The 25,382-nt window shown below is 44.7% G+C and overlaps 1 protein-coding gene across 2 annotated transcripts in view; it reads left to right on the forward strand.

Moving 5' to 3' along the window:
* The window catches only part of RAB3GAP1 (RAB3 GTPase activating protein catalytic subunit 1), a 110,792-nt gene extending 89,328 nt beyond the window's left edge, over positions 1-21,464 (forward strand). Inside the window, exons 18-25 of one of the 2 annotated variants that reach the window (XM_073545536.1) lie at positions 9,531-9,668; positions 10,321-10,548; positions 14,533-14,629; positions 14,720-14,823; positions 14,910-15,025; positions 17,415-17,517; positions 19,054-19,074; positions 19,675-21,464. In XM_073545536.1, coding sequence (XP_073401637.1) covers positions 9,531-9,668; positions 10,321-10,548; positions 14,533-14,629; positions 14,720-14,823; positions 14,910-15,025; positions 17,415-17,517; positions 19,054-19,074; positions 19,675-19,911 — 1,044 coding nt within the window. In that variant the 3' untranslated portion in view covers positions 19,912-21,464. The remainder of the gene's footprint in view (positions 1-9,530; positions 9,669-10,320; positions 10,549-14,532; positions 14,630-14,719; positions 14,824-14,909; positions 15,026-17,414; positions 17,518-19,053; positions 19,075-19,674) is intronic. The other variant, XM_073545537.1, reaches the window with a different exon arrangement.
* The last annotated feature ends 3,918 nt before the right edge of the window (positions 21,465-25,382 follow it).

The following is a 25,382-nucleotide window of genomic DNA, read 5'->3' on the forward strand; positions in this document are numbered from 1 at the left end:
GTCAATACTGCCTCCCTCGCTCCGTCCCAGAGTGGGACCCACTATAAATGCTTATTGTGCCCCGTCTTCAGCTCCATCCCTCCGGCTCCTCATGTGTTGTAAATGTCAGTGTGTTTCCAGGCTTTAATGATTCCTGCTGGAAAGATGCCTTAAAATCCATGCGTTGTGTTTGTCTTTTATCCTATTAATCTGCAGTAATAGTTGACCCGCGTCTGTCCTCCCTCCCAGGGCCGATCAATACCTCTATTTAGAATCCTGACCCCTTCCTGCACATAACACTCCTGCAGCCAGAGGGCCCTATATAGCGTCTCCTGGCATCTCATGGGGCGAATATCACCTTCATCAGCTACCAAACCTTTCTCTGCCCCTTCTCTGTTATGCCTGGGACACTGAAAACACATCTATCTCATGTTACAATCTCATCTACTTCTTGTAGAATTCAGATTCTTTAGTATATCAGCAGAAGCTACTATAATACTGCCCCTATGTACAAGAATATAACTAATATTAATACTGCCCCTATATACAAGAATATAACTACTATAATGCTGCCCCTATGTACAAGAATATAACTACTATAATACTGCCCCTATGTACAAGAATATAACTACTATAATACTGCCCCTATGTACAATAATATAGCTACTATAATACTGCCCCTATGTACAATAATATAGCTACTATAATACTGCCCCTATGTACAAGAATATAACTACTATAATACTACCCCTATGTGCAAGAATATAACTGCTATAATACTGCCCCTATGTACAATAATATAGCTACTATAATACTGCCCCTATGTACAATAATATAGCTACTATAATACTGCCCCTATGTACAATAATATAGCTACTATAATACTGCCCCTATGTACAATAATATAGCTACTATAATACTGCCCCTATGTACAAGAATATAACTACTATAATACTGCCCCCTATATACAAGAATATAACTACTATAATACTGTTCCTATGTACAAGAATATAACTACTATAATACTGCCCCTATGTACAAGAATATAACTACTATAATACTGCCCCTATATGCAAGAATATAACTACTATAATACTCCTTAGTACAAGAATATAACTACTATAATACTGCTCCTATGTACAAGAATATAACTACTATAATACTGCTCCTATGTACAAGAATATAACTACTATAATACTGCTCCTATGTACAATAATATAACTACTATAATACTGATCCTATGTACAAGAATATAACTACTATAATACTGCTCATATGTACAAGAATATAACTACTATAATACTGTCCCTATGTACAAGAATATAACTACTATAATACTGCTCCTATGTACAAGAATATAACTACTATAATACTGTCCCTATGTACAAGAATATAACTACTATAATACTGCTCCTATGTACAAGAATATAACTACTATAATACTGCTCATATGTACAAGAATATAACTACTAATACTGTCCCTATGTACAAGAATATAACTACTATAATACTGCTCCTATGTGCAAGAATATAACTGCTATAATACTGCCCCTATGTACAAGAATATAACTACTATAATACTGTTCCTATGTACAAGAATATAACTACTATAATACTGCTCCTATGTACAAGAATATAACTACTATAATACTGCCCCCATATGCAAGAATATAACTACTATAATACTCCTTAGTACAAGAATATAACTACTATAATACTGCTCCTATGTACAAGACTATAACTACTATAATACTGCTCCTATGTACAAGAATATAACTACTATAATACTGCTCCTATGTACAATAATATAACTACTATAATACTGCTCCTATGTACAAGAATATAACTACTATAATACTGCTCCTATGTACAAGAATATAACTACTATAATACTGTCCCTATGTACAAGAATATAACTACTATAATACTGCCCCTATATGCAAGAATATAACTACTATAATACTGCCCCTATATGCAAGAATATAACTACAATAATACTGCCCCTATGTACAAGAATATAACTACTATAATGCTGCTCCTATGTACAAGAATATAACTACTATAATACTGCTCCTATGTACAAGAATATAACTACTATAATACTGCTCCTATGTACAAGAATATAACTACTATAATGCTGCTCCTATGTACAAGAATATAACTACTATAATACTGCTCCTATGTACAAGAATATAACTACTATAATACTGCCCCTATGTACAAGAATATAACTACTATAATACTGTTCCTATGTACAAGAATATAACTACTATAATACTGCTCCTATGTACAAGACTATAACTACTATAATACTGCCCCCATATGCAAGAATATAACTACTATAATACTCCTTAGTACAAGAATATAACTACTATAATACTGCTCCTATGTACAAGACTATAACTACTATAATACTGCTCCTATGTACAAGAATATAACTACTATAATACTGCTCCTATGTACAATAATATAACTACTATAATACTGCTCCTATGTACAAGAATATAACTACTATAATACTGCTCCTATGTACAAGAATATAACTACTATAATACTGTCCCTATGTACAAGAATATAACTACTATAATACTGCCCCTATATGCAAGAATATAACTACTATAATACTGCCCCTATATGCAAGAATATAACTACAATAATACTGCCCCTATGTACAAGAATATAACTACTATAATGCTGCTCCTATGTACAAGAATATAACTACTATAATACTGCTCCTATGTACAAGAATATAACTACTATAATACTGCTCCTATGTACAAGAATATAACTACTATAATGCTGCTCCTATGTACAAGAATATAACTACTATAATACTGCTCCTATGTACAAGAATATAACTACTATAATACTGCCCCTATGTACAAGAATATAACTACTATAATACTGCCCCCTATGTACAAGAATATAACTACTATAATACTGACCCCTATGTACAAGAATATAACTACTATAATACTGACCCTATGTACAAGAATATAACTACTATAATACTGCCCCTATGTACAAGAATATAACTACTATAATACTGACCCCTATGTACAAGAATATAACTACTATAATACTGACCCCTATGTACAAGAATATAACTACTATAATACTGACCCTATGTACAAGAATATAACTACTATAATACTGACCCTATGTACAAGAATATAACTACTATAATACTGACCCTATGTACAAGAATATAACTACTATAATACTGCCCCTATGTACAAGAATATAACTACTGTAATACTACCCCTATGTGCAAGAATATAACTGCTTTAATACTGCCCCTATGTACAAGAATATAACTACTATAATACTGTTCCTATGTACAAGAATATAACTACTATAATACTGCCCCTATGTACAAGAATATAACTACTATAATACTGCCCCTATATGCAAGAATATAACTACTATAATACTCCTTAGTACAAGAATATAACTACTATAATACTGCTCCTATGTACAAGAATATAACTACTATAATACTGCTCCTATGTACAAGAATATAACTACTATAATACTGCTCCTATGTACAATAATATAACTACTATAATACTGCCCCTATATGCAAGAATATAACTACTATAATACTGCCCCTATATGCAAGAATATAACTACTATAATACTGTCCCTATGTACAAGAATATAACTACTATAATACTGCCCCTATATGCAAGAATATAACTACTATAATACTGCTCCTATGTACAAGAATATAACTACTATAATACTGCTCCTATGTACAAGAATATAACTACTATAATACTGTCCCTATGTACAAGAATATAACTACTATAATACTGCCCCTATATGCAAGAATATAACTACTATAATACTGCCCCTATGTGCAAGAATATAACTACTATAATGCTGCTCCTATGTACAAGAATATAACTACTATAATGCTGCTCCTATGTACAAGAATATAACTACTATAATGCTGCTCCTATGTACAAGAATATAACTACTATAATACTGCTCCTATGTACAAGAATATAACTACTATAATGCTGCTCCTATGTACAAGAATATAACTACTATAATACTGCTCCTATGTACAAGAATATAACTACTATAATACTGCCCCTATGTACAAGAATATAACTACTATAATACTGCCCCTATATACAAGAATATAACTACTATAATACTGCCCCTATGTATAAGAATATAACTACTATAATACTGCCCCTATATACAAGAATATAACTACTATAATACTGCCCCTATATACAAGAATATAACTACTATAATACTGCCCCTATATACAAGAATATAACTACTATAATACTGCCCCTATATACAAGAATTTAACTACTATAATACTGCCCCTATATACAAGAATATAACTACTATAATACTGTTCCTATATACAAGGATATAACTGCTATAATACTGCCCCTATATACAAGAATATAACTACCATAATACTGCCCCTATGTACAAGGATATAACTACTATAATACTGCCCCTATATACAAGAATATAACTACTATAATACTGCCCCTATGTACAAGAATATAACTACTATAATACTGCCCCTATGTACAAGAATATAACTACTATAATACTGCCCCTATGTACAAGAATATAACTACTATAATACTGTCCCTATATACAAGAATATAACTACTATAATACTGCCCCTATATACAAGAATATAACTACTATAATACTGCCCCTATATACAAGAATTTAACTACTATAATACTGCCCCTATATACAAGAATATAACTACTATAATACTGTTCCTATATACAAGGATATAACTACTATAATACTGCCCCTATATACAAGAATATAACTACTATAATACTGCCCCTATGTACAAGAATATAACTACTATAATACTGCCCCTATGTACAAGAATATAACTACTATAATACTGCCCCTATGTACAAGAATATAACTACTATAATACTGCCCCTGTGTACAAGAATATAACTACTATAATACTGCCCCTATATACAAGAATATAACTACTATAATACTGCCCCTATGTACAAGAATATAACTACTATAATACTGCTCCTATGTCCAAGAATATAACTACTATAATACTGCTCCTATGTACAAGAATATAACTACTATAATACTGCCCCTATATACAAGAATATATGTAACTACTATAATACTGCCCCTATATACAAGAACATAACTACTATAATACTGCCGTCTATGTACAAGAATATAACTACTATAATACTGCCCCTATGTACAAGAATATAACTACTATAACACTGCCCCTGCGTCTCTGGAGCTCGTCTGCTCAGCGTATGGACGGTCTATGTATAGTTTTGGGGTCACACAACTTTTCCCGGAGTCTTTTTCTTTCTGATCCTCAGCGAATCAGTTCTCTGAATGCTGTCATTACGTTGTGGATAGAGGTGGAATTGATGCAGCAGCTGGGGCTCTGTCTTCATCACCTCTTTATCACTGGTATCCAGGTGCTCTCCACGACACTGTTTACAACCTATAGATTTTTTTCCCCTCCTTTTTAGCTGTATCAAGCACTTAATCAGAGAAGCTTCTTTCACCGCCGGCCCCTGCCGACGCCTCGGCTCTGTTCCCCTCCACCGGAATGTGTGATTGTGACCCCTGTTCCAGGAGGTTAGGCGTACAATTACGGATCAATAACTGGATTTTTCCTGTTGCGTTGTATTATATTATCATCGTCTCTTTCCTCGCCAGCTGCAAGTCCTCCCTCTAAGTTGCGATCTGTTGTTGGCTCGCTAAACCCAACACGTCGTAAAAATACTTTGTTTAATTTGTCACTTCCATCACATGTTTGGAATTTATCGTATCCCGGATCATATGTTTTTTTTTTTCCTGTGCTATAGAACATAAGCTGCTATTCTCTGTTATCAGCCATTTCAGAGGGAGGAAAGAAGTTGCAAACAAAAATCCCTGCTCTCCACGATCAGTACTGTATCTCTGCTGCTAAGAACCTCCAATGAAGGAGGAGGATATTACCATTTTACCATTTTTTTGCCCACCCCATCTCAAAAAGTTGTGGTTCATCTCTAGGAGAGGTCATCATTTTATGATCATTGGTGATCGGCACCAGTTCGGCGAAAACAAAAGCGTCCTCAGGGTTTCTCCTTGCTGTGCAGGAGAATCGCAGCCACGCTGAAGTGAATGGCTGCAGCTCCATGCACAGCCAAGTGACCGGAACCAACGGTGCACCACTGGGAAAAACTAGTAAAGGTGGACCGTTCACCAAATTGAACACATTTGGTCGCATCATGAAATACTGGCTTCTGAGCTCAATAAAACGTGTTTGTTAGTTTCTCTTCTTCTTTGGAGAGATGTATAGTTTAGGTTATAACTTGTGCTAAACGCAACGGGGCGTTACCAGGATTATTCTTCTTGTGGGCGGAGTATATTTCTTCCCATGCATGATACTGACCAATCATAAGCAGGAGGCATAATGCAGCTGAAGAAAAAGGACACACTCTTAAATAAATTTAGAGTTAGCGTTCTCTGTTGTGAGACATATAATGACACACAGCCCTGCTCTCACTGATCTCTGCACCTACTATGTAGAATATAGCAGAGCTGAGTTTCATCACAAATGCCTCCATCTTTCATTTCATGGCAGTCAGTGGTGGTGGGGGAGTACTGACTGCTGTGTTAGGAAAACTGGAAGTGTTTGTAATCACTCAGCTCTGCTGTATCGCCCTCTCGCTCAAGCCACACTCACTACCATGAGAGATCAGAAGGCGTTTGTGTTCGCACTCGGCTCTGCACTGTACTGTTGGTGCAGAGGTTAGGACTGTTTGTCATTACATATCTAGATCTGAAGGCATTTGTAATGTGAACTCTGAGGGCGTGTTCTTGTATCTTTTATCCCCTGCATGACGCCTCCTGCTTACGATTCGTCAACGTTATGCAGGGGAAGAAGTACACGACCCCCCCCACAAACAAATCTCACCCCATTGAAGTTATCATAAATTATAACCAAAATTTTGCAAGCTGATCTCTTCTCAACAGAGAGGAAAATATTTTAGAATAAAATCTGTATTTTGCTGAGGTCTGCAGCCACTTTTCTGTGGTGTGGCCAGTTAAACATGCACAGTCTGGTGACTGGTCCGCTTTATCGGTTTGCAGCTGTGGCTCAGTATTCAGACCGCCTTCATATATAGCGTTCCCAGCAGTCGGACCGCCACCGATCATAAAGTGATAGCATTCTGTTCTGGTAGTAATATCCCTTTAAGAAGAAAAAATGAGGAAAGAATTACATGAATGTTACCCTACTTCCAAAATAAGTACCCTCTTTATCAGTATATAGATAAGTTCTAGACTTGTTTTTGGAAACACTGGGATATTATGGATGTCCCCTTTAATTTTTCTTTTTTAATCCACTCATGATTATAGACCGTCTGACGGGGAGACAGTTTAGGCATCAAAGTGTAGGCTGCTGGGATTTAAGGGGATTGGACAGGAGTAGAGATTCAAGGCTGCTTGCTTTCAAAAACAGCGCCACCTCTGTCCATGAGTTGTGCCTGGTATTGCATCTCGCTTCCTTTCTTTTTAAATGGTACCTACACTTTATTCTCCGAATATTTGGCTGGGGATCAATGGGGGGTTTGGGCCCTGAGACCCTTCACCGGCTTCTGGAAACACTTGTTACATGTGGCCAAGTGTCCGGAGCGCTGAACTCCTGCACAGAGCGGTGTACAATAGACTTCCCATGGAGCCCGTACGCCGCTCTGTGTGCGCTCCTGCTTCCTCGGCAGCATACATATGACAAGTGTTTTCAGCGACTGTTGGGGCTCCGGGTCCTCAGCGTTTCATGCTCTGCTAAATTAAAAAAAAAAAAAAAAAAAAAAGTGTATGTACCCTTTAATGGAACTGGGCTGCAATACCAGACATAACCTGCAGATGGAGGTGGCGCTGTTTTCTAAAGAAAGCAGCCATGTGTTTGTAGCCCGACCCAAAGATCCTTCTGTGATGGTTCTAGATTGGAAAGTTTTGCACATTTTTAATATCATTTGTGGTTGAATTCCTCCACTTCTTTGAGATGTCTGTTTGTTGTCAGTGAGTAGAAATATTCTTATTTACACCAAGAGGCTGAAAATCTGTCATACAGCGGTCTGGAGTGTCTGTCGGCCACATCTATACCCAGACTTCATGTTCACCCAATGTATGGGTTGTCTGGAAGAAGGAAAACATGACTGCTTTCATCTGAGAACAGCACCACCCCTGTGCATGGACGAGTCTGGTATTGCAGCTCAGCTGTATTGAAGTGAATGGGGCTAAACTGCATTACCACACACAGCCTGTAGACTGGGGGGGGAGGCACTTGCCATGTTTTTCTAATTTTGGAAAAACCTTTTAAATGTCTCACCTGTGTGCTTGTAGCCCTGATGGCCGTGTGTGCACAGGGCTGACATATACATGTGTGTGTGTGTGTATATATATATATATATACTCGCTCTCTGATTTGCATTTCTTCCTCCAGAATATTCCGCTGCTGTGGAAACACGAGACTTTATCAGTTTCTATGGTAAAATCCGACTTCTCCGAGACATGTGCTTTTCTTCCCTCTACTCCTACTTAATATAGTGCCTAGGTCTCGCCCCCCACCCTCCTGTGCGTAGACCACCCACCCGCCGGGTAGTGTCAGTAGCGATAGATGCGTTTAAAGGGGGATTTCATATCCTCTACATGTCACATATATGGGGGGCGGTGGTCCTGAACTATCTGACAATGATTCCATTGAAGACCCCCACAGTCAGACTCTCCATAAACCTTCTGTGACTGATAACAGGGAGCAATGGAGTATAAAAGTGAATTTTAGGTGTATTCTGAGACGTCACATTTCTTGGGGGAGAGGGTGTTCAGCTGGGACTGAGGCGGAGGACCCCCTATCACTAAAAAAAAAAACTCTGCAACTTTCCAATATAAGTTGTTCATCACTTTCTCTGTATTTTTAACTCTCTGCTTGCTGAATGGGAAGTATTCTAAACTCACGAGCAGCTGATTCAAACTTTAGGAAATACAATGAGACAATCATAGTGGTCCTGAGCCAAGGACCCCTCCATGTGCCCCACAACAGTGAATAGTATTGGGTTATTACCTCGGAGGTCCCATATGGCCCCATTAAGCCCCTCAGAGAAAAGTGTGCACCATACCCATCCTATGCTGAATATGCCATATAGACTGAAGCTCTCCAGCCTGTGACTCTGTGGCTGTCAGGACATGCTGGGAGTTGTAGTTTTGCACCACGATCCTATGATCTGTGGTCGAACAGGATTTTTTTTGTATTGTTCTGGATGGCTATGACCATATGGTGGAGTCACAGACTGCGGCCACAGAAATGTCGCGGGCCGTGCACTTTTTGGAAAGGCTCCGAGCCCTCGCACTCATCCATCACTCACAATGGCGAGACTTTTGTTAGCGCTTCCCCAGCCGACTAATTTGAGATTTTCCAATGCCTCAAGTTACCAGGCGTAAAAAATCCTCCGGGAGCGCAGGTCGGAGAAAATGCTGCCGCAGCAAGCACTCAGTTCTGCTTATTTCGACTGTTTCAGGAACCAGCGCCTATGACAGAAGACCTGCTCGAGGAACAATCTGAGGTCTTAGCTAAACTGGGAACCTCCGCGGAAGGGGCGCACCTACGGGCTCGGATGCAGAGCGCCTGCTTGCTGTCAGACATGGAATCGTTTAAGGTATTTCTGATGTGTCCGGAGCGTTGCGAGGAGCGGAGTATAATTTACTGTGTCAGTATGTGGGACCCTACCTGTCAGGACAGAATAAAGACCTGCAAATCTTTCCTCAGATGCCCCAAGGTAGAGATTTATGGGGTTCTCATTCTTGGCCACTGGGGGCGCTGTTAATTAGAGATTATGGATATGGTTATTGCTTTAATGCCTGATGATTGTCAGTGTGACCCTAAACACTTCTTACACCTGGCACCCCCCAAATCAGCTGTCACCATAGGTATATCCATGCCCCGGAGACCCCTGCAGATGTCAGGCTGCCCCGTAGCCCCCTGAAGATGTCACCCTGCCCCGAAGCCCCCTGCAGATGTCCTGCCCCGGAGCCCCCTGCAGATGTCCTGCCTGGAGCCCCCCTGCAGATATCTCCCTGCCCGGAGCCCCCTGCAGATGTGCTGCCTGGAGCCCCTCTGCAGATATCTCCCTGCCCGGAGCCCCCTGCAGATGTGCTGCCTGGAGCCCCCCTGCAGATATCTCCCTGCCCCGGAGCCCCCTGCAGATGTGCTGCCTGGAGCCCCCCTGCAGATATCTCCCTGCCCCGGAGCCCCCTGCAGATGTGCTGCCATTTTCATCCCCAGTGACTTGTATGACTGCTCTTCCATAGGCTGCCAACCCCGGCTGCTGTCTGGAGGACTTCGTCAGGTGGTACTCCCCGCGGGACTACATCGAGGAGGAGGTGGAGGACGAAAGTGGCAACAGAGTCATCAAAGGGGAACTGAGTGCCCGGATGAAAATCCCCAATAACATGTGGGTGGAAGCCTGGGAGACGGCCCGACCCACGCCCGCACGACGACAGCGCAGATTATTCGATGACACTAAGGAGGCAGAAAAGGTGAGAAGTCGGAGGTCTGATTCTTGTTAAAGGGACGTAACTTAAAGAGGGAATTAGGGAATTAAAGGGGTTGTCAACGATTTAATTACAGATAAACTATGCTTAGGATAGAAAATCAGCATCAGATCAGTGGGGTCCAACACCCTGCACCCCAACGATCAGCTGTTTGAAGATGCGGCATCTCGGGAACTGCAAACAGCTGATCAGTGGGGGGACAAGCGCCGGACCCCATCAGTCTGATATTACTGACCTATCCTAAAGATTTAAAGCAATGGATAACCCCTTCAGGAATGGCGAACACCGTGTAATTTTGGAATTCTGTCCCTTGCTATTACTCGGACATTTCTCGCTGTATGTAGAGTTGGTGACTAGGATCAGCGGAGCAGGGACGTTACTGTGTGTATAAGGCGGAAGGTTCCCAGTAAGGGCCGCTGGTTCCATCAGCATTGATTTCTGATTTCAGCGGTGTCTTCTGTAAGGCGGCCAGTAACACGGTGACGGCTCCTCTCCTGTGATAACCATGGCTGACCTTCATCTTCTAATTTGGTTTGCACAGACCTCCCCTCCCCCAGACCGATCGGTAATTAATTATCTGCATGTCGCCTGATTTCTCCATTTTTCATCTCAGAGAGTTATAGCACAGGAAGGATGAGAACATAACAAGTAATGTCTGCCAACAGCCAATCCTCCCGTCCTTCCCCGTCCACGTGCACACAGAGGCAGAGCAATAAGCTGCAGCAGAATAGTGAGTGGCAGCTCTGGAGTATAATACAGGAGGTAACGCAGGATCAGTAATGTAATGTATGTACACAGTGACTGCACCAGCAGAATAGTGAGTGCAGCTCTGGAGTATAATACAGGATGTAACTCAGGATCAGTAGTGTAATGTATGTACACAGTGACTGCACCAGCAGAATAGTGAGTGCAGCTCTGGAGTATAATACAGGATGTAACTCAGGATCAGTAGTGTAATGTATGTACACAGTGACTGCACCAGCAGAATAGTGAGTGCAGCTCTGGGGTATAATACAGGATGTAACTCAGGATCAGTAATGTAATGTATGTACACAGTGACTGCACCAGCAGAATAGTGAGCGCAGCTCTGGAGTATAATACAGGAGGTAACTCAGGATCAGTAGTGTAATGTATGTACACAGTGACTGCACCAGCAGAATAGTGAGCGCAGCTCTGGGGTATAATACAGGATGTAACTCAGGATCAGTAATGTAATGTATGTACACAGTGACTGCACCAGCAGAATAGTGAGCGCAGCTCTGGAGTATAATACAGGAGGTAACTCAGGATCAGTAGTGTAATGTATGTACACAGTGACTGCACCAGCAGAATAGTGAGTGCAGCTCTGGAGTATAATACAGGATGTAACTCAGGATCAGTAATGTAATGTATGTACACAGTGACTGCACCAGCAGAATAGTGAGTGCAGCTCTGGGGTATAATACAGGATGTCACTCAGGATCAGTAATGTAATGTATGTACACAGTGACTGCACCAGCAGAATAGTGATTGCAGCTCTAGAGTATAATACAGGATGTAACTCAGGATCAGTAATATAATGTATGTACACAGTGACTGCACCAGCAGAATAGTGAGTGCAGCACTGAAGTATAGTACAGGAGGTAACTCAGGATCAGTAATGTAATGTATGTACACAGTGACTGCACCAGCAGAATAGTGAGTGCAGCTCTGGAGTATAGTACAGGAGGTAACTCAGGATCAGTAATGTAATGTATGTACACAGTGACTGCACCAGCAGAATAGTGAGTGCAGCTCTGGAGTATAATACAGGATGTAACTCAGGATCAGTAATGTATGTACACAGTGACTGCACCAGCAGAATAGTGAGTGCAGCTCTGGAGTATAATACAGGATGTAACTCAGGATCAGTAATGTAATGTATGTACACAGTGTTGCACCAGCAGAATAGTGAGTGCAGCTCTGGAGTATAATACAGGATGTAACTCAGGATCAGTAATGTAATGTATGTACACAGTGACTGCACCAGCAGAATAGTGAGTGCAGCACTGGAGTATAATACAGGAGGTAACTCAGGATCAGTAATGTAATGTATGTACACAGTGACTGCACCAGCAGAAAAGTGAGTGCAGCTCTGGAGTATAATCAGGATCAGTAATGTAATGTATGTACACAGTGACTGCACCAGCAGAATAGTGAGTGCAGCTCTGGAGTATAATACAGGATGTAACTCAGGATCAGTAATGTATGTACACAGTGACTGCACCAGCAGAATAGTGAGCGCAACTCTGTAGTATAATACAGGAGTTAACTCAGGATCAGTAGTGTAATGTATGTACACAGTGACTGCACCAGCAGAATAGTGAGCGCAGCTCTGGAGTATAATACAGGATGTAACTCAGGATCAGTAATGTAATGTATGTACACAGTGACTGCACCAGCAGAATAGTGAGTGCAGCTCTGGAGTATAATACAGGATTTAACTCAGGATCAGTAATGTATGTACACAGTGACTGCACCAGCAGAATAGTGAGTGCAGCTCTGGAGTATAATACAGGATGTAACTCAGGATCAGTAATGTATGTACACAGTGACTGCACCAGCAGAATAGTGAGTGCAGCTCTGGAGTATAATCAGGATCAGTAATGTAATGTATGTACACAGTGACTGCACCAGCAGAATAGTGAGTGCAGCTCTGGAGTATAATACAGGATGTAACTCAGGATCAGTAATGTATGTACACAGTGACTGCACCAGCAGAATAGTGAGTGCAGCTCTGGGGTATAATACAGGAGGTAACTCAGGATCAGTAATGTATGTACATAGTGACTGCACCAGCAGAATAGTGAGTGCAGCTCTGGAGTATGACGTGGTTGGCTTCTTTAGTACAATTCTGGTTAGTGCGGTGTCACTGCCGGTTGCGTCTGATTTCTACTTCAGTGAATTTCCCATTCTTGCTTCCTCCCGGTTTACGCTGGGTGTAGTCTCGGGTATTTCTGCTGCTTTGTCTTTATTTTCTTTATTTATAGTTTGTTTTTGTAAAGCAATAAATATAAATGTACTTAAGAAAATGCAGCCGTTCGCTCTGGTTTCCATGGCAGCGACTTGAGGAGAATGAGGCCGCATTGTTCAGGCTCTTATTCTGCGGCATCGGCATTAGCCGCATCTCGTCCTCCTGTCTGTACGGAGCGGTGGCACAATGAGCAGCGGTCGGCCCCAGCACACCAGACCTCTGCTCTCGCCGGATTCTCATCTACTTTGTATTTGTCTGGAAACTTGAGGATTCTCTGACCTGATCTTTCGCTACTAAAATGCATAAACTAATTAAAATACAGAATCACAATAAGAAAATCTGAAAAACATTTTTTGAAAATTGTTATTCTGTTAAAAAAAACCTAACCTTACTAGGGGTCTGATCTCCAGCGATCCCGAGATTGGGGCTTTCTAGCCTCATCCCGCATGGAGCAGAGGTGCACGTGCTCGACCTCCACTGTTTATTGTCTATAGGACTGCTGGAAATAGCCCTGCACGCGGCAGTCCCATCAGGTGGCTGTCCCATCGCCTGGCAGTTCCATCAGGCAGCATTCCCATAGCCCGGCAGTCCCATCAGGTGGCTGTCCCATCGCCCGGCAGTCCCATCAGGTGGCTGTCCCATCGCCCGGCAGTCCCATCAGGTGGCTGTCCCATCGCCCGGCAGTCCCATCAGGCAGCATTCCCATAGCCCGGCAGTCCCCTTGAGCAGAGGAGGCCATACATGCGCCACTGCTCCTTCGTACAGGCCAGGGACGCTGTGCCTTGTTTGTGGATTTCCAGCGCTCCAATTCAAGGTTCAGTCAAACCCGCGGTGATCAGCAAGATCCTGAGGGTAGAGGATGCCTAGTTTTTTAGGAATAACCCTTTAATATCTTGCCTCCCTATGTTGGAGATGACTTGTGGGTCTATGACCTTCTTTAAGGACATGAGATGACCCTCTCACCCTCTACACTTCAGGTTCTCCATTACTTGGCCGTCCAGAAACCTGCAGACCTGACCCGCCATCTCCTCCCATGTGTCATCCATGCTGCTCTTCTCAAGGTCAAAGAAGAAGGTGACTCCAATCCTCACCCCGTATTACATGACACTGCACCTTCTCTATAGATGATGGTGGTTGTACTCATGTCCTCTGATCTTTCTACAGAAATAGTAGAAGATATTCCTTCTGTGAGAACTTCTATAAAACGCATCATCTCTCATTCCAGTAAAGTTCTGCGCTTCCCTGGGCCCGAAGACAAGAAGTTGGAGGTGAGGGACCAGGCATCCATGAAGGGGTGGCGGAGTCTCAGTGGATTTTGTGGGGTTCATTTGATCCTTCTGTTTTTCTTTCACAGGATATAATCAACCAAATCATTAATGTGGAGGCCACCATCGCCAGAGCTCGGTCGCTCAAGGTCAAGTTCGGGACGGAACGATGTGACGACGCAGAGGGAAAGGAAGATCTAGAGAAGTATTTATGATGCATAGGGCCATCTGCTGCCATGGACGAGGCAGTGGAGATCCTCGATGCTAGTCATAGACATAAGATAAAAGGGTCCATCCTAAATGAAGAACTGCTTAAGTGATTTGCAGGATCCTGGTCCAGTGGCCATGTTGGTAGCCCAGAGCCCTGCAAAGCTCCTTCTACTTGCTGGTATCCTGCCTGGACGCCGCTGGTGATTCGTAGGCCCTGCAACCCCAGCAAGATGCACGTCATAACATTGTGTGAGGCCTCTAGTGATTTGTAGGCCCTGCGACCACAGCGAGACGCATGTCGTAACATCGTGTAACGCCTCTAGTGATTTGTAGGCCTTGTGGCCCCAGTGACACATGCGTCATAACATCGTGTGGGGCCTCTAGTGATTCGTAGGCCCCAGTGAGACGCATGTCGTAACATCGTGTGACGCCTCTAGTGATTTGTAGGCCTTGTGGCCCCAGCGACACATGCGTCATAACATCGTGTGGGGCCTCTAGTGATTCGTAGGCCCCAGTGAGACGCATGTCGTAACATCGTGTGACGCCTCTAGTGATTTGTAGGCCTTGTGGCCCCAGTGAGACGCATGTCGTAACATCGTGTGACGCCTCTAGTGATTTGTAGGCCTTGTGGCCCCAGCGACACGTGCGTCATAACATTGTGTGGGGCCTCTAGTGATTTGTAGGCCCTGCGACCACAGCGAGACGCATGTCGTAACATCGTGTGGGGCCTCTAGTGATTTGTAGGCCTTGTGGCCCCAGTGACACATGCGTCATAACATCGTGTGGGGCCTCTAGTGATTCGTAGGCCCCAGTGAGACGCATGTCGTAACATCGTGTGACGCCTCTAGTGATTTGTAGGCCTTGTGGCCCCAGTGAGACGCATGTCGTAACATCGTGTGACGCCTCTAGTGATTTATAGGCCTTGTGGCCCCAGCGACACGTGCGTCATAACATTGTGTGGGGCCTCTAGTGATTCGTAGGCCCCAGTGAGACACATGTCGTAACATCGTGTGGGGCCTCTAGTGATTTGTAGGCCCTGCGACCACAGCGAGACGCATGTCGTAACATCGTGTGGGGCCTCTAGTGATTTGTAGGCCTTGTGGCCCCAGCGACACGTGCGTCATAACATCGTGTGGGGCCTCTAGTGATTTGTAGGCCTTGTGGCCCCAGCGACACGTGCGTCATAACATCGTGTGGGGCCTCTAGTGATTCGTAGGCCCCAGTGAGACGCATGTCGTAACATCGTGTGGGGCCTCTAGTGATTTGTAGGCCCTGCGACCACAGCGAGACGCATGTCGTAACATCGTGTGGGGCCTCTAGTGATTTGTAGGCCCTGCGACCACAGCGAGACGCATGTCGTAACATCGTGTGGGGCCTCTAGTGATTCGTAGGCCCCAGTGAGACGCATGTCGTAATATCATGGGGGGCCCTTAGTGATTCGTAGGTTCTGCGACCCCAGCGAGACGCATGTCGTAACATCCTGGGCGCCTCTAGCGATTTGTAGGTCCTGCGACCACAGCGAGGCATAGGTTGTAACATTGTGGGGGCCTACAAATCAGAAAGGCGCATAAGGAGCATAACGGCTCCAGTCCTGTGATGATGGACCACCATTGTGGCCGCTGTATCAGGGTTCTGCAAAGCGTTTTGCTGAACTCTAGGTCTGAAGCCTAAATGCCCTTAACTGGCAAATCTTCATTTATTACATTTGAAATAGGAAATACGTGGAAACTTCCGTTCCAAAGACAGCGCCATACCGATCTATAGTTTCAGAAAAGAACCAACTTGCAATACCACAAGCAAACTGTAGAGGAGGATGGTGCTGTCTTAAAAGAATAAAAAGAAAGCAGCCATGTTTTGCTAGTCCTGGATCATCCCTTTAAAAATTGAACTTGACCCAGTTTTAGGTTATCCCTGTTTCCCTCAGGTATCAACATGTTGCTTTTCTACATGCGTAAAAAACAGCACCGTGTGCACTGAGGGCGAGTGTCCCTTTTGGAATGAATAGGATGTTTATACAAAGAGGATTTGTAGCGATTTTTCATGTGCAGATTCTGCTCCAAAATCCACATTAGAAACTCCAGTGTGAACGTACCCCAACTCCCCCATAACAGGAGATCTAAATACATAGCTATTTGTCATTCAGGAGTGTAGGAAAGCTGTGGAGTACACTTGGCGGCCATATTCGGGCTCACCCAGCTTTCCCAGGAACAGATATAACAAGATATGTTGATTTTTGGTGGGTGGTGGGGTCTGTATCGGCCATCTCTGGGACAGATGTGTGCGTGCAGGGTGATGATGATGGTGGAGGTGGTCTCCGGTCCCGTCATCTTCCGTACGTTCCTCTCTGCTGTCATCGCTGATCTCTGGTCTCTTCTGGGTGACAGGTTTGTGAGTTTTCTTCTGGAGCAGCCTGAGGTGCCAATCATCGGAGCGTGCAGGGGTCCGGCCGGAAGCATCATCCACAAGATGTTTGTCAATGCTCAGCGGGTGAGTCGGGCTTTGATAACGAAGAACATGGGAGAAATGGCGCTTGTAATGACACGCTCCTCACCGCCGCGCGGTACACTCTCCTCCGAGGTGACGGCAGATCAGGACACCTTGTTTTCTGTGTTTGATTAATGTCCTCTCATTATCTGGCACTGCGGGGCCGGGCGCAGACATCCTGCTTCTTGTCGGAGACGGGGAGACACAAGAAACAGGCAGCGGCTTTTGTCTCCATTCCACACTCAGGACAAACATGCGAGAAGGAAAACAAGCCTCCGCGATCAGTTCATGTCAGAGTGCGCTTACCTACTGTACCAATAGTAGGGTCTCGTGAACAAGCCTCTGCGATCGGTTCATGTCAGAGTGCGCTTACCTGCTGTACTGATAGGGTCTTGTGAACAAGCCTCCGCGATCAGTTCATGTCATAGTGTGCTTACCTACTGTACCGATAGTAGGGTCTCGTGAACAAGCCTCCGTGATCAGTTCATGTCAGAGTGCGCTTACCTGCTGTACTGATAGTAGGGTCTCGTGAACAAGCCTCCGTGATCATTTCATGTCATAGTGTGCTTACCTACTGTACCGATAGTAGGGTCTCGTGAACAAGCCTCTGCGATCGATTCATGTCAGAGTGCGCTTACCTGCTGTACCGATAGTAGGGTCTCGTGAACAAGCCTCCGCGATCGGTTCATGTCTGCGATTACCTGCTGTACAGATAGTGGGGTCTCGTGGACAAGCCTCCGCGATCAGTTCATGTCAGAGTGCGCTTACCTGCTGTACAGATAGTGGGGTCTCATGGACAAGCCTCCGCGATCGGTTCATATCAGAGTGCGATTACCTGCTGTACTGATAGTGGGGTCTAGTGGACAAGCCTCCGCGATCAGTTCATGTCAGAGTGCGCTTACCTGCTGTACAGATAGTGGGGTCTAGTGGACAAGTCTCCGAGCCTGAGCTCCACGTGTGTATAGATATTGGGGGAGATGAGCAGCCGCCTGACGCCATTTATCACAGGGGAAAAAACCCAACGTGCTGAAACATTATGGGAAAGGTCTGACAGTCCCCATAGATGTGACAGGACTCAAATGCGATTGTATAAGGAGCGACCCCCCAATGTGTGCTCAGTGGGGGTCTGACCTGTAGGAATGTCATTGATCAGTGCTGGAATCCCAAAGCCCCTCACCATGCTGAGCACCTGGTAATCCCCCTTAGGGGTGCGAGTGTGAGACCTTCACCGATCGCACACTAACAATAATGACATCAGATCAGCGATGGTTGGACGGACAGGTGGCGTCACTGGCGAAGGGGCTATTTGCAATGACCCCCTCTATAGATCTTGTACTTCCTGCCACTACTCGGGTACTGACGGCTGACGCTGGGCCGAGCCCCTCTATGAATGTCCGTCCCCCCCGCCTTCCCCTCCATCATCATGGCGTCCATGCCTGTGCATAATGTCATGCTGCATGTACTAAACTGTTTGTCTAACCTCTCGTAGCCGTCCTCGGCTGACTGTCTCTATCTCTCACCCCGGTTTCCTTTCTCCAGCTGACTGAATCTTCTGATGAGGTAACATCCAGAATTTCTACCTCATTTCCTCACCCCATGACTTGTGTGTAATGAGCGGAGAACCCCCGGAGCGTCACCTTAAGTCACTAACTAACCCGCTCCATCCAGACACATAGATACAATGTAACCGCCACCACACAAGGCGCCCCATCCCACGACATCGAGGCGGCAGGTCCGGTGACTGCCAAGTCACAGACCCATCCTAGCGGACCACTGCGCTCCCCCAATTTATCTCTCTGGTAGCTGGGACTAAATGTCCAGCTTTCTATGACAAGAGTACAGAGATTCAGCTAAATAGGACCTCCACCCCCCCCTTCCCGGGATGAGGCAGAAATGTTTGATCAGAGGGGTCCTGATTTTTGAGATCCTCCGCAATTAGCAGATCTGGTACAAGTAGAACACGCAGGATGCAGCTTTTCATCCCAGGACATTGAGCCCAACGTGTGACCCCACTAAAACAGCAGAAATGCCACAGACCCCCGATGTTTCACACCTGTACCCCTCTTGTGTCCCTAGTGAGCATAGACCAACAATGACGCCCATGCTTGGCCCAAGTCCCAGCCGTGGCAATGCCTGTGATGAATATTGTCTTTGTTTCAGGTGGCAATGATGGCCCCGATGGACGAAGAGCCCAAGAGGTCTAATTCGTCTGATGACAAGAAGCTGCTGTCCGGAACAGACTTCCCCTCCCCTGCCGGCCGTGAAGTCATCCTGCGGACCACCGTGTCCAGACCGGCCCCTTATTCCAAGGCCCTGCCCCAGCGCATGTACAGCGTCCTCACCAAAGATGACTTCAGACTCGCTGGAGCCTTCTCGTCGGACACGTCCTTCTTCTGATGTCCTCACGCTAGTCCAGGGCGTAGTAAGGTGATGGCTGCTGTGGCCCGTAGTTATAGGGCCACTCCTCCGCTTGTTAGTGTAGTCCATTTCATCTGCTCCCCTCGATATTCAGGGGGATTATCATCAGGGCACTGAGCAGTTGGTGCGGGGGTCTTGATTTATGGTGATCTGATCCATCTTTACTGTGAAGGAATCGTGGATTGTCCTTCACCCAAATGTAGAGATGTTCCCTTAATGCTGGGAATAGGGGCACAATGCTCTGCAGAGGTCAGTTGGCCTCCCTGCGTCCGCCCACCTTCGGTTATTATGTTCACTGCCCATAGAGATCAGCGGCCATTGAGCATTCGCTTCACTCCATGTCCTCTGCCAAAATAATGGATCCCCAGCGACCATGCTGATTGTTTTTTCCAGTATTTGGCGCCTTTAAATGTTGTTAAAAGTATTTGATGGGTATCTCACACCCCCTTTAATATCCCCCGGAATTGTCCGCTGTTCCCGAAAATCCTTGTTAGGTTTATGTATTGTCCCTCATGTCCCTGTTTTTATAATGGAAGACTAAAATAGTGGTGTAAATCTCAGGCCCCCCGGGAAACTGATAGGTTCTTAGTAGATGCGGGGTCTTTTCTGGCTGCAGCAACAGATGGAGATTGAGTGCACAGATGTCACTGCATTGAGGGAAGAGCTTGATGATTGTTGCAGGGTCCTGGGGCGCAGTGTCCCCATACGGAGCTCAGGTCTTGGGGTGCAGTGTCCCCGTACGGCGCTCAGGTCTTGGGGTGGTGTCCCCATACAGAGCTCAGGTCTTGTGGCGCAGTGTCCCTGTACGGAGCTCAGGTCTTGGGGTGCAGTGTCCCCGTACAGAGCTCAGGTCTTGGGGTGCAGTGTCCCTGTACGGAGCTCAGGTCTTGTGGCGCAGTGTCCCCGTACGGAGCTCACGTCTTGGGGTGCAGTGTCCCTGTACGGAGCTCAGGTCTTGTGGCGTAGTGTCCCCGTACAGAGCTCAGGTCTCGGGGCGGTGTTAATGTGCTACAGTGCTCTGCTCTTGGGGGGCCGTGTACCCTTATGGAGCTTAGGTCGGGTGCAGTGTCCCCATACGGAGCTCAGATCTTGGGGCGCAGTGTTATTGTGCTGCAGTACTCAGGTCGGGTGCAGTGTACCCGTATGGAGCGGAGATCGGGTGCAGTGTATAGATTACGGAGCTGAGGTCGGGCGCAGTGTCCCCATACGGAGCGCAGATCTTGGGGTGCAGTGTTATTGTGCTGCAGTGCTCAGGTCTTGGGGTGCAGTGTCTAGATTCGGACCTCAGGTCCTGCAATCCATGTATGTCGCGGGCGGAGCTGAGACATTCACAGCCTATTCCTATTGACGATCTTATCCCCCTGGCATTGGAGCGCTGTCCCCTTGATCAGTACCGAATCTCATCTGGAGCGACCCAATATATATCTTGCCCATGAACGGTTCCTGCGTGTCCTGTATATTTGGCTCTGTTCCGGTTCTGTATTATGAACATTTATTGCCTTTCCAAATGCAAAATAAACCCTTCTGTGCAACGCCTGCAGTCGTGTCCATTATTGTTATATTCTGTACAGCGCTGCGTCTCCAGCTGGAGCCTCCTGGGAACAGAACATAACGATGCGGCGTATCTTGCCATTCTGGATCTGTAGAAAGCTGGGGAAAAGCTGCCGCTCGTGACCACGTGTCCCATGAACATAAGTCAGAAGATGCTGCAGGGTAATGAGATAATGATGGGTATTATGAGCTTAGATCTCTGGGTTATTTTCTGCAGATTCTGCCGGTGGCGATGGTCTGCAGCAGGTGAGATGCACTGCAGCGATGATTGCTGCAGCTTTTATCTATGTTTTTCTCTGTTATCTCGGTCTCATTGCAGCTTTCGTCGATAGTTTATATTACAGGAGGTGGTCCATGCAGGATATCGATCACAGAGCCTGATCCCCAGGTCTATAGAGGCTGTCAAGATTGTGGCTCTGGGCTACAGAACGAATGTGAGGATGGAAAGACTGACGAGAGCCGCTGCTCATCTGTGCACAGGCATGTAGAATTATACCAACACCGAGCTGTTCACACCAGTCACTGCTTTATAGTGCAGACATGACACCCATGCGACTACGGTGGAGCTACTGCTGGTCCAGACAGGACCACCATTACACCGATATGGACCCTTGTTGGGTCTGGTGTCAACACTGAATCCTTTCCATAAAAAAAAAATATTCTGTGGGATACAGCATGGTAGAAATATTGCCACTAATTGAAGCCATGTTCCCACCCACTACAATACCCCATTCATCATGTAATTTACTGCTTATTAAAAATGTTAAGTCCGTCTTGAGATAAACGCTTGTTTACAGCTCGTTGCCTTGGAGACCGACCAATGCTAGACAGCAGAACATGAGCAGTGCTTACAAGCTGTTTTCTGTTGAGCTTGTAAGCACTGCTCTGAAGCTGCCAGGATTGCTGTAGTGCAGATACCTTCTAACCCCAGCTGACGTCAGTGCAGTTCTTGGAAGCTGGACAGCAGCGGTGGTCCGTCTCCAAAGCAACACGCTGAAAGCAAAAGAAAACTTATTATCTTGCTAACGGCTGCAAATTGTAATGAGCAGTAAATTACAAAAGTGATTGTAGATGCAAACACTGGCCATATCATCTATTAAGATAGGAATTTCACTGATTTTCCTGAGCGATGGTATGCAGTACATGCACGTGACCACTAAAGCCAGTGATTGGCTGCAGCGGTCTTGTGCTGTATATTCAATGGGACAATATTTCAGTGGGTCCACTATATACTCTTATCTATATTTGGGCCTCTTTTCATCAATGTTTAATACTTTAGTGGTGTTGTACTCCCGTTACCCGAATGTCATTAAGAGTTTTATAAGACTAAAAGGCAACGACCATCACAAGAAAAAAAACAAAGAAAAGTCACTTAAAATAAAACTCCAATGATGACTCAAGGGCCACGGCTTCCAAAAATTTCTAACAGGAATAATAATAAAGCAATTACATTTTTTTTTTTTTTTAATCTGTTTGCTTCATTACGAACCCATTAATTGAGGTGGAAATGGCACAAATATTCGGCTCCGTAGGGGTAGAAAGATTTATCTGCGTGTCTGAGATGCACCAAAAGGTAAAATTTGGTGCAAATCTCCAAAACTATTGTGTAATAAAAAATCATTGCCAAGATTTTTCTAGAAGGTTTCGTCCTGAGACATGAAGCCTGTATCGTTTTGACATTTTTACGGGTCTCCTGGTTATCACGGTCGTGGCCATAAAAGTTGCATGATTTTTGCATCTCGCCGGATTCCATATTGTGTCTATGGAGCAGCAACAATGTAACAATCCTGAATATATTGTAACTTCCGATAATAGAGGGGTGGACGCCGCACGGCCGAGGTCGGAGGGTGCAGCAGCCGCATTGATCCTATATCATCAGCTCCGAGACAATATCTTAAAAATTCCTCAATTAAAAGGGTTGATGCCATCATCCCCCATCCCCCGGCCGGTGAGATCTTCCCATCCCCACTTATGGCTATTGATAGATTTAACTGTACGGCGTACGCTGCCATGGAAACAAGTGGAAATATCTATTTTAAGGTTAGAATTGGCGCTGGGCGTCACACAGCTGAAATAATTTACTCTTTAACCCCTTCTTCCCCACGGACCGGCAGCGTTGCCATCTGCTCAAGCTTATTTTTTGTACATGTAAGAATATAAGTCATGATGCCGTCAGCGGGGCGTTAATGAACTTATAACGGCAGATGAAGGTGTTGTTAACATAAAAAAAAGTGAAAAATGTATCAAGAGAAGTGATGAAACGAACGGCGCCAGGTTCCAGTTCAGGAACCTTAACGCCCTGTGCAAGGAATCGGAAAGCTGAAGAACAAGAGGGAAAGCCAGAAATAGACGAGTGCGGTCCGGGGTGTGAAGCGTTGCGCACAATTTATACAGTGTCAGATTTAATTGGCCGCTCTGCACAAACGCCATTCACTTCATTATCCCGTGAGCGCCATCTCTGGGGGCACTTTCCTTACATGCCAGTGTTTGTGATCTGCGCTCACATCTGGATTTTCTTCTTCTAGAATTTTTTTTCAAGCCAAAATGCAAGACAAGATCTGAAATACATTTATGTAGCAAGAGTCCAAAAAAAATCTAAATTTTCCAGCATCAGTAAAGTCATGATGCATCTAAATAACCACAAAGAGCAGCACAGAAGTTCACCATCATAGGTGTGAAATATTAAAGGGGTTCTCCACCTTCCCCCTGGACAAAGATAAAAGAAAAAGATACATTTAGCACCGGAATTTGCCGATCTGTGAGGCCACCGATTGGTAGTTGGAGCTTCATCGCAGCAGATTCTGGTCTTCGTCAAGTTTAATGTAGAAGGGATGTAGCAGAACAGTGGAAATTGTGAAAATGGGGACATTTAAGGCGAACCAGTAGTTCCTACTTCCCATTGCAAAGGAATTTACACGGCGGACACTTGTTTTTGCACTGTGTGCAGGAGACTTTCTAAAACCTCATGCACAAAGTTTATCTGCTGCATTTACGCGGCGTGGGAACATTTCCTAAAGGTTCAGAGTACAGAGCCGTCCGGTATGAGGACGAGTTTCTCTAGGTTTTGATGCGTTTGTCAGAGGTGATGATTTTTGTGGGAAGGATAAAATTTCGGCTTCCTCTGGGGGCCAAAAATAATGCTGGTGTGCATTTACTGCGACAATGTGGTGGAGCAAATGCATCTAGCAAACTGTATATAACTATACAACGCTGATTGAGTCTATTCTATGTGGACAAATCTGAACTAATTTTCTTTCCTCCATCTGGCATACCTTCCATACATGATCTATCCATCACAATAAATGAATTCACACTTTCCTCTGTCCTGGTAATCCGCTGCCTCGGAGTAACCCTCGACTCTACCCTGTTCTTCAAACGGCACATCCAAGCTCTCGCCACCTCCAGCTCAAAAATATTTCCAGAATCTGTTCTTTCCTCAACCTTCACTCTACCAAAATGCTTGTGCATGCCCTCATCATCTCCCTCCTCGACTACTGCAACATCCTCCTCTGTGGCCTCCCTGCTAACACTCTCGCACCCCTACTGTCCATCCTTAAGGGTACCGTTACACTTAGTGATGCACCAGTGATCCCGACAACGATATGGATCGCTGGTGCATCGCTAAGGCCTCTTTCACACTTAATTTTTTTTGCATCAGTCAAGATCCGTCAAAAGGACGGATGGCGGATCTGTTTTAGTACTGATGGCACCCGTCCGTTTTTTTTTTTTTGACGGATCCAACAAATGAAGAATTTTAAAGGAATCGCAGCCTGGAAAGGGAGGGAGGGAGAGAGAGAGACAGAGAGAGAGATTTTTTTGTAATGAAAGTCAATGGGGGAAAAAAACGGATCCTCAAAAGAAAATTGCGGATCCGTTTTTTTTCAAAACCTGGCGGATTG

The sequence above is a fragment of the Dendrobates tinctorius genome, unplaced genomic scaffold (genome assembly GCF_039654945.1).
Source record: "Dendrobates tinctorius isolate UK_male_01 unplaced genomic scaffold, ASM3965494v1 ptg000143l, whole genome shotgun sequence".
NCBI lineage: Eukaryota > Metazoa > Chordata > Amphibia > Anura > Dendrobatidae > Dendrobates > Dendrobates tinctorius.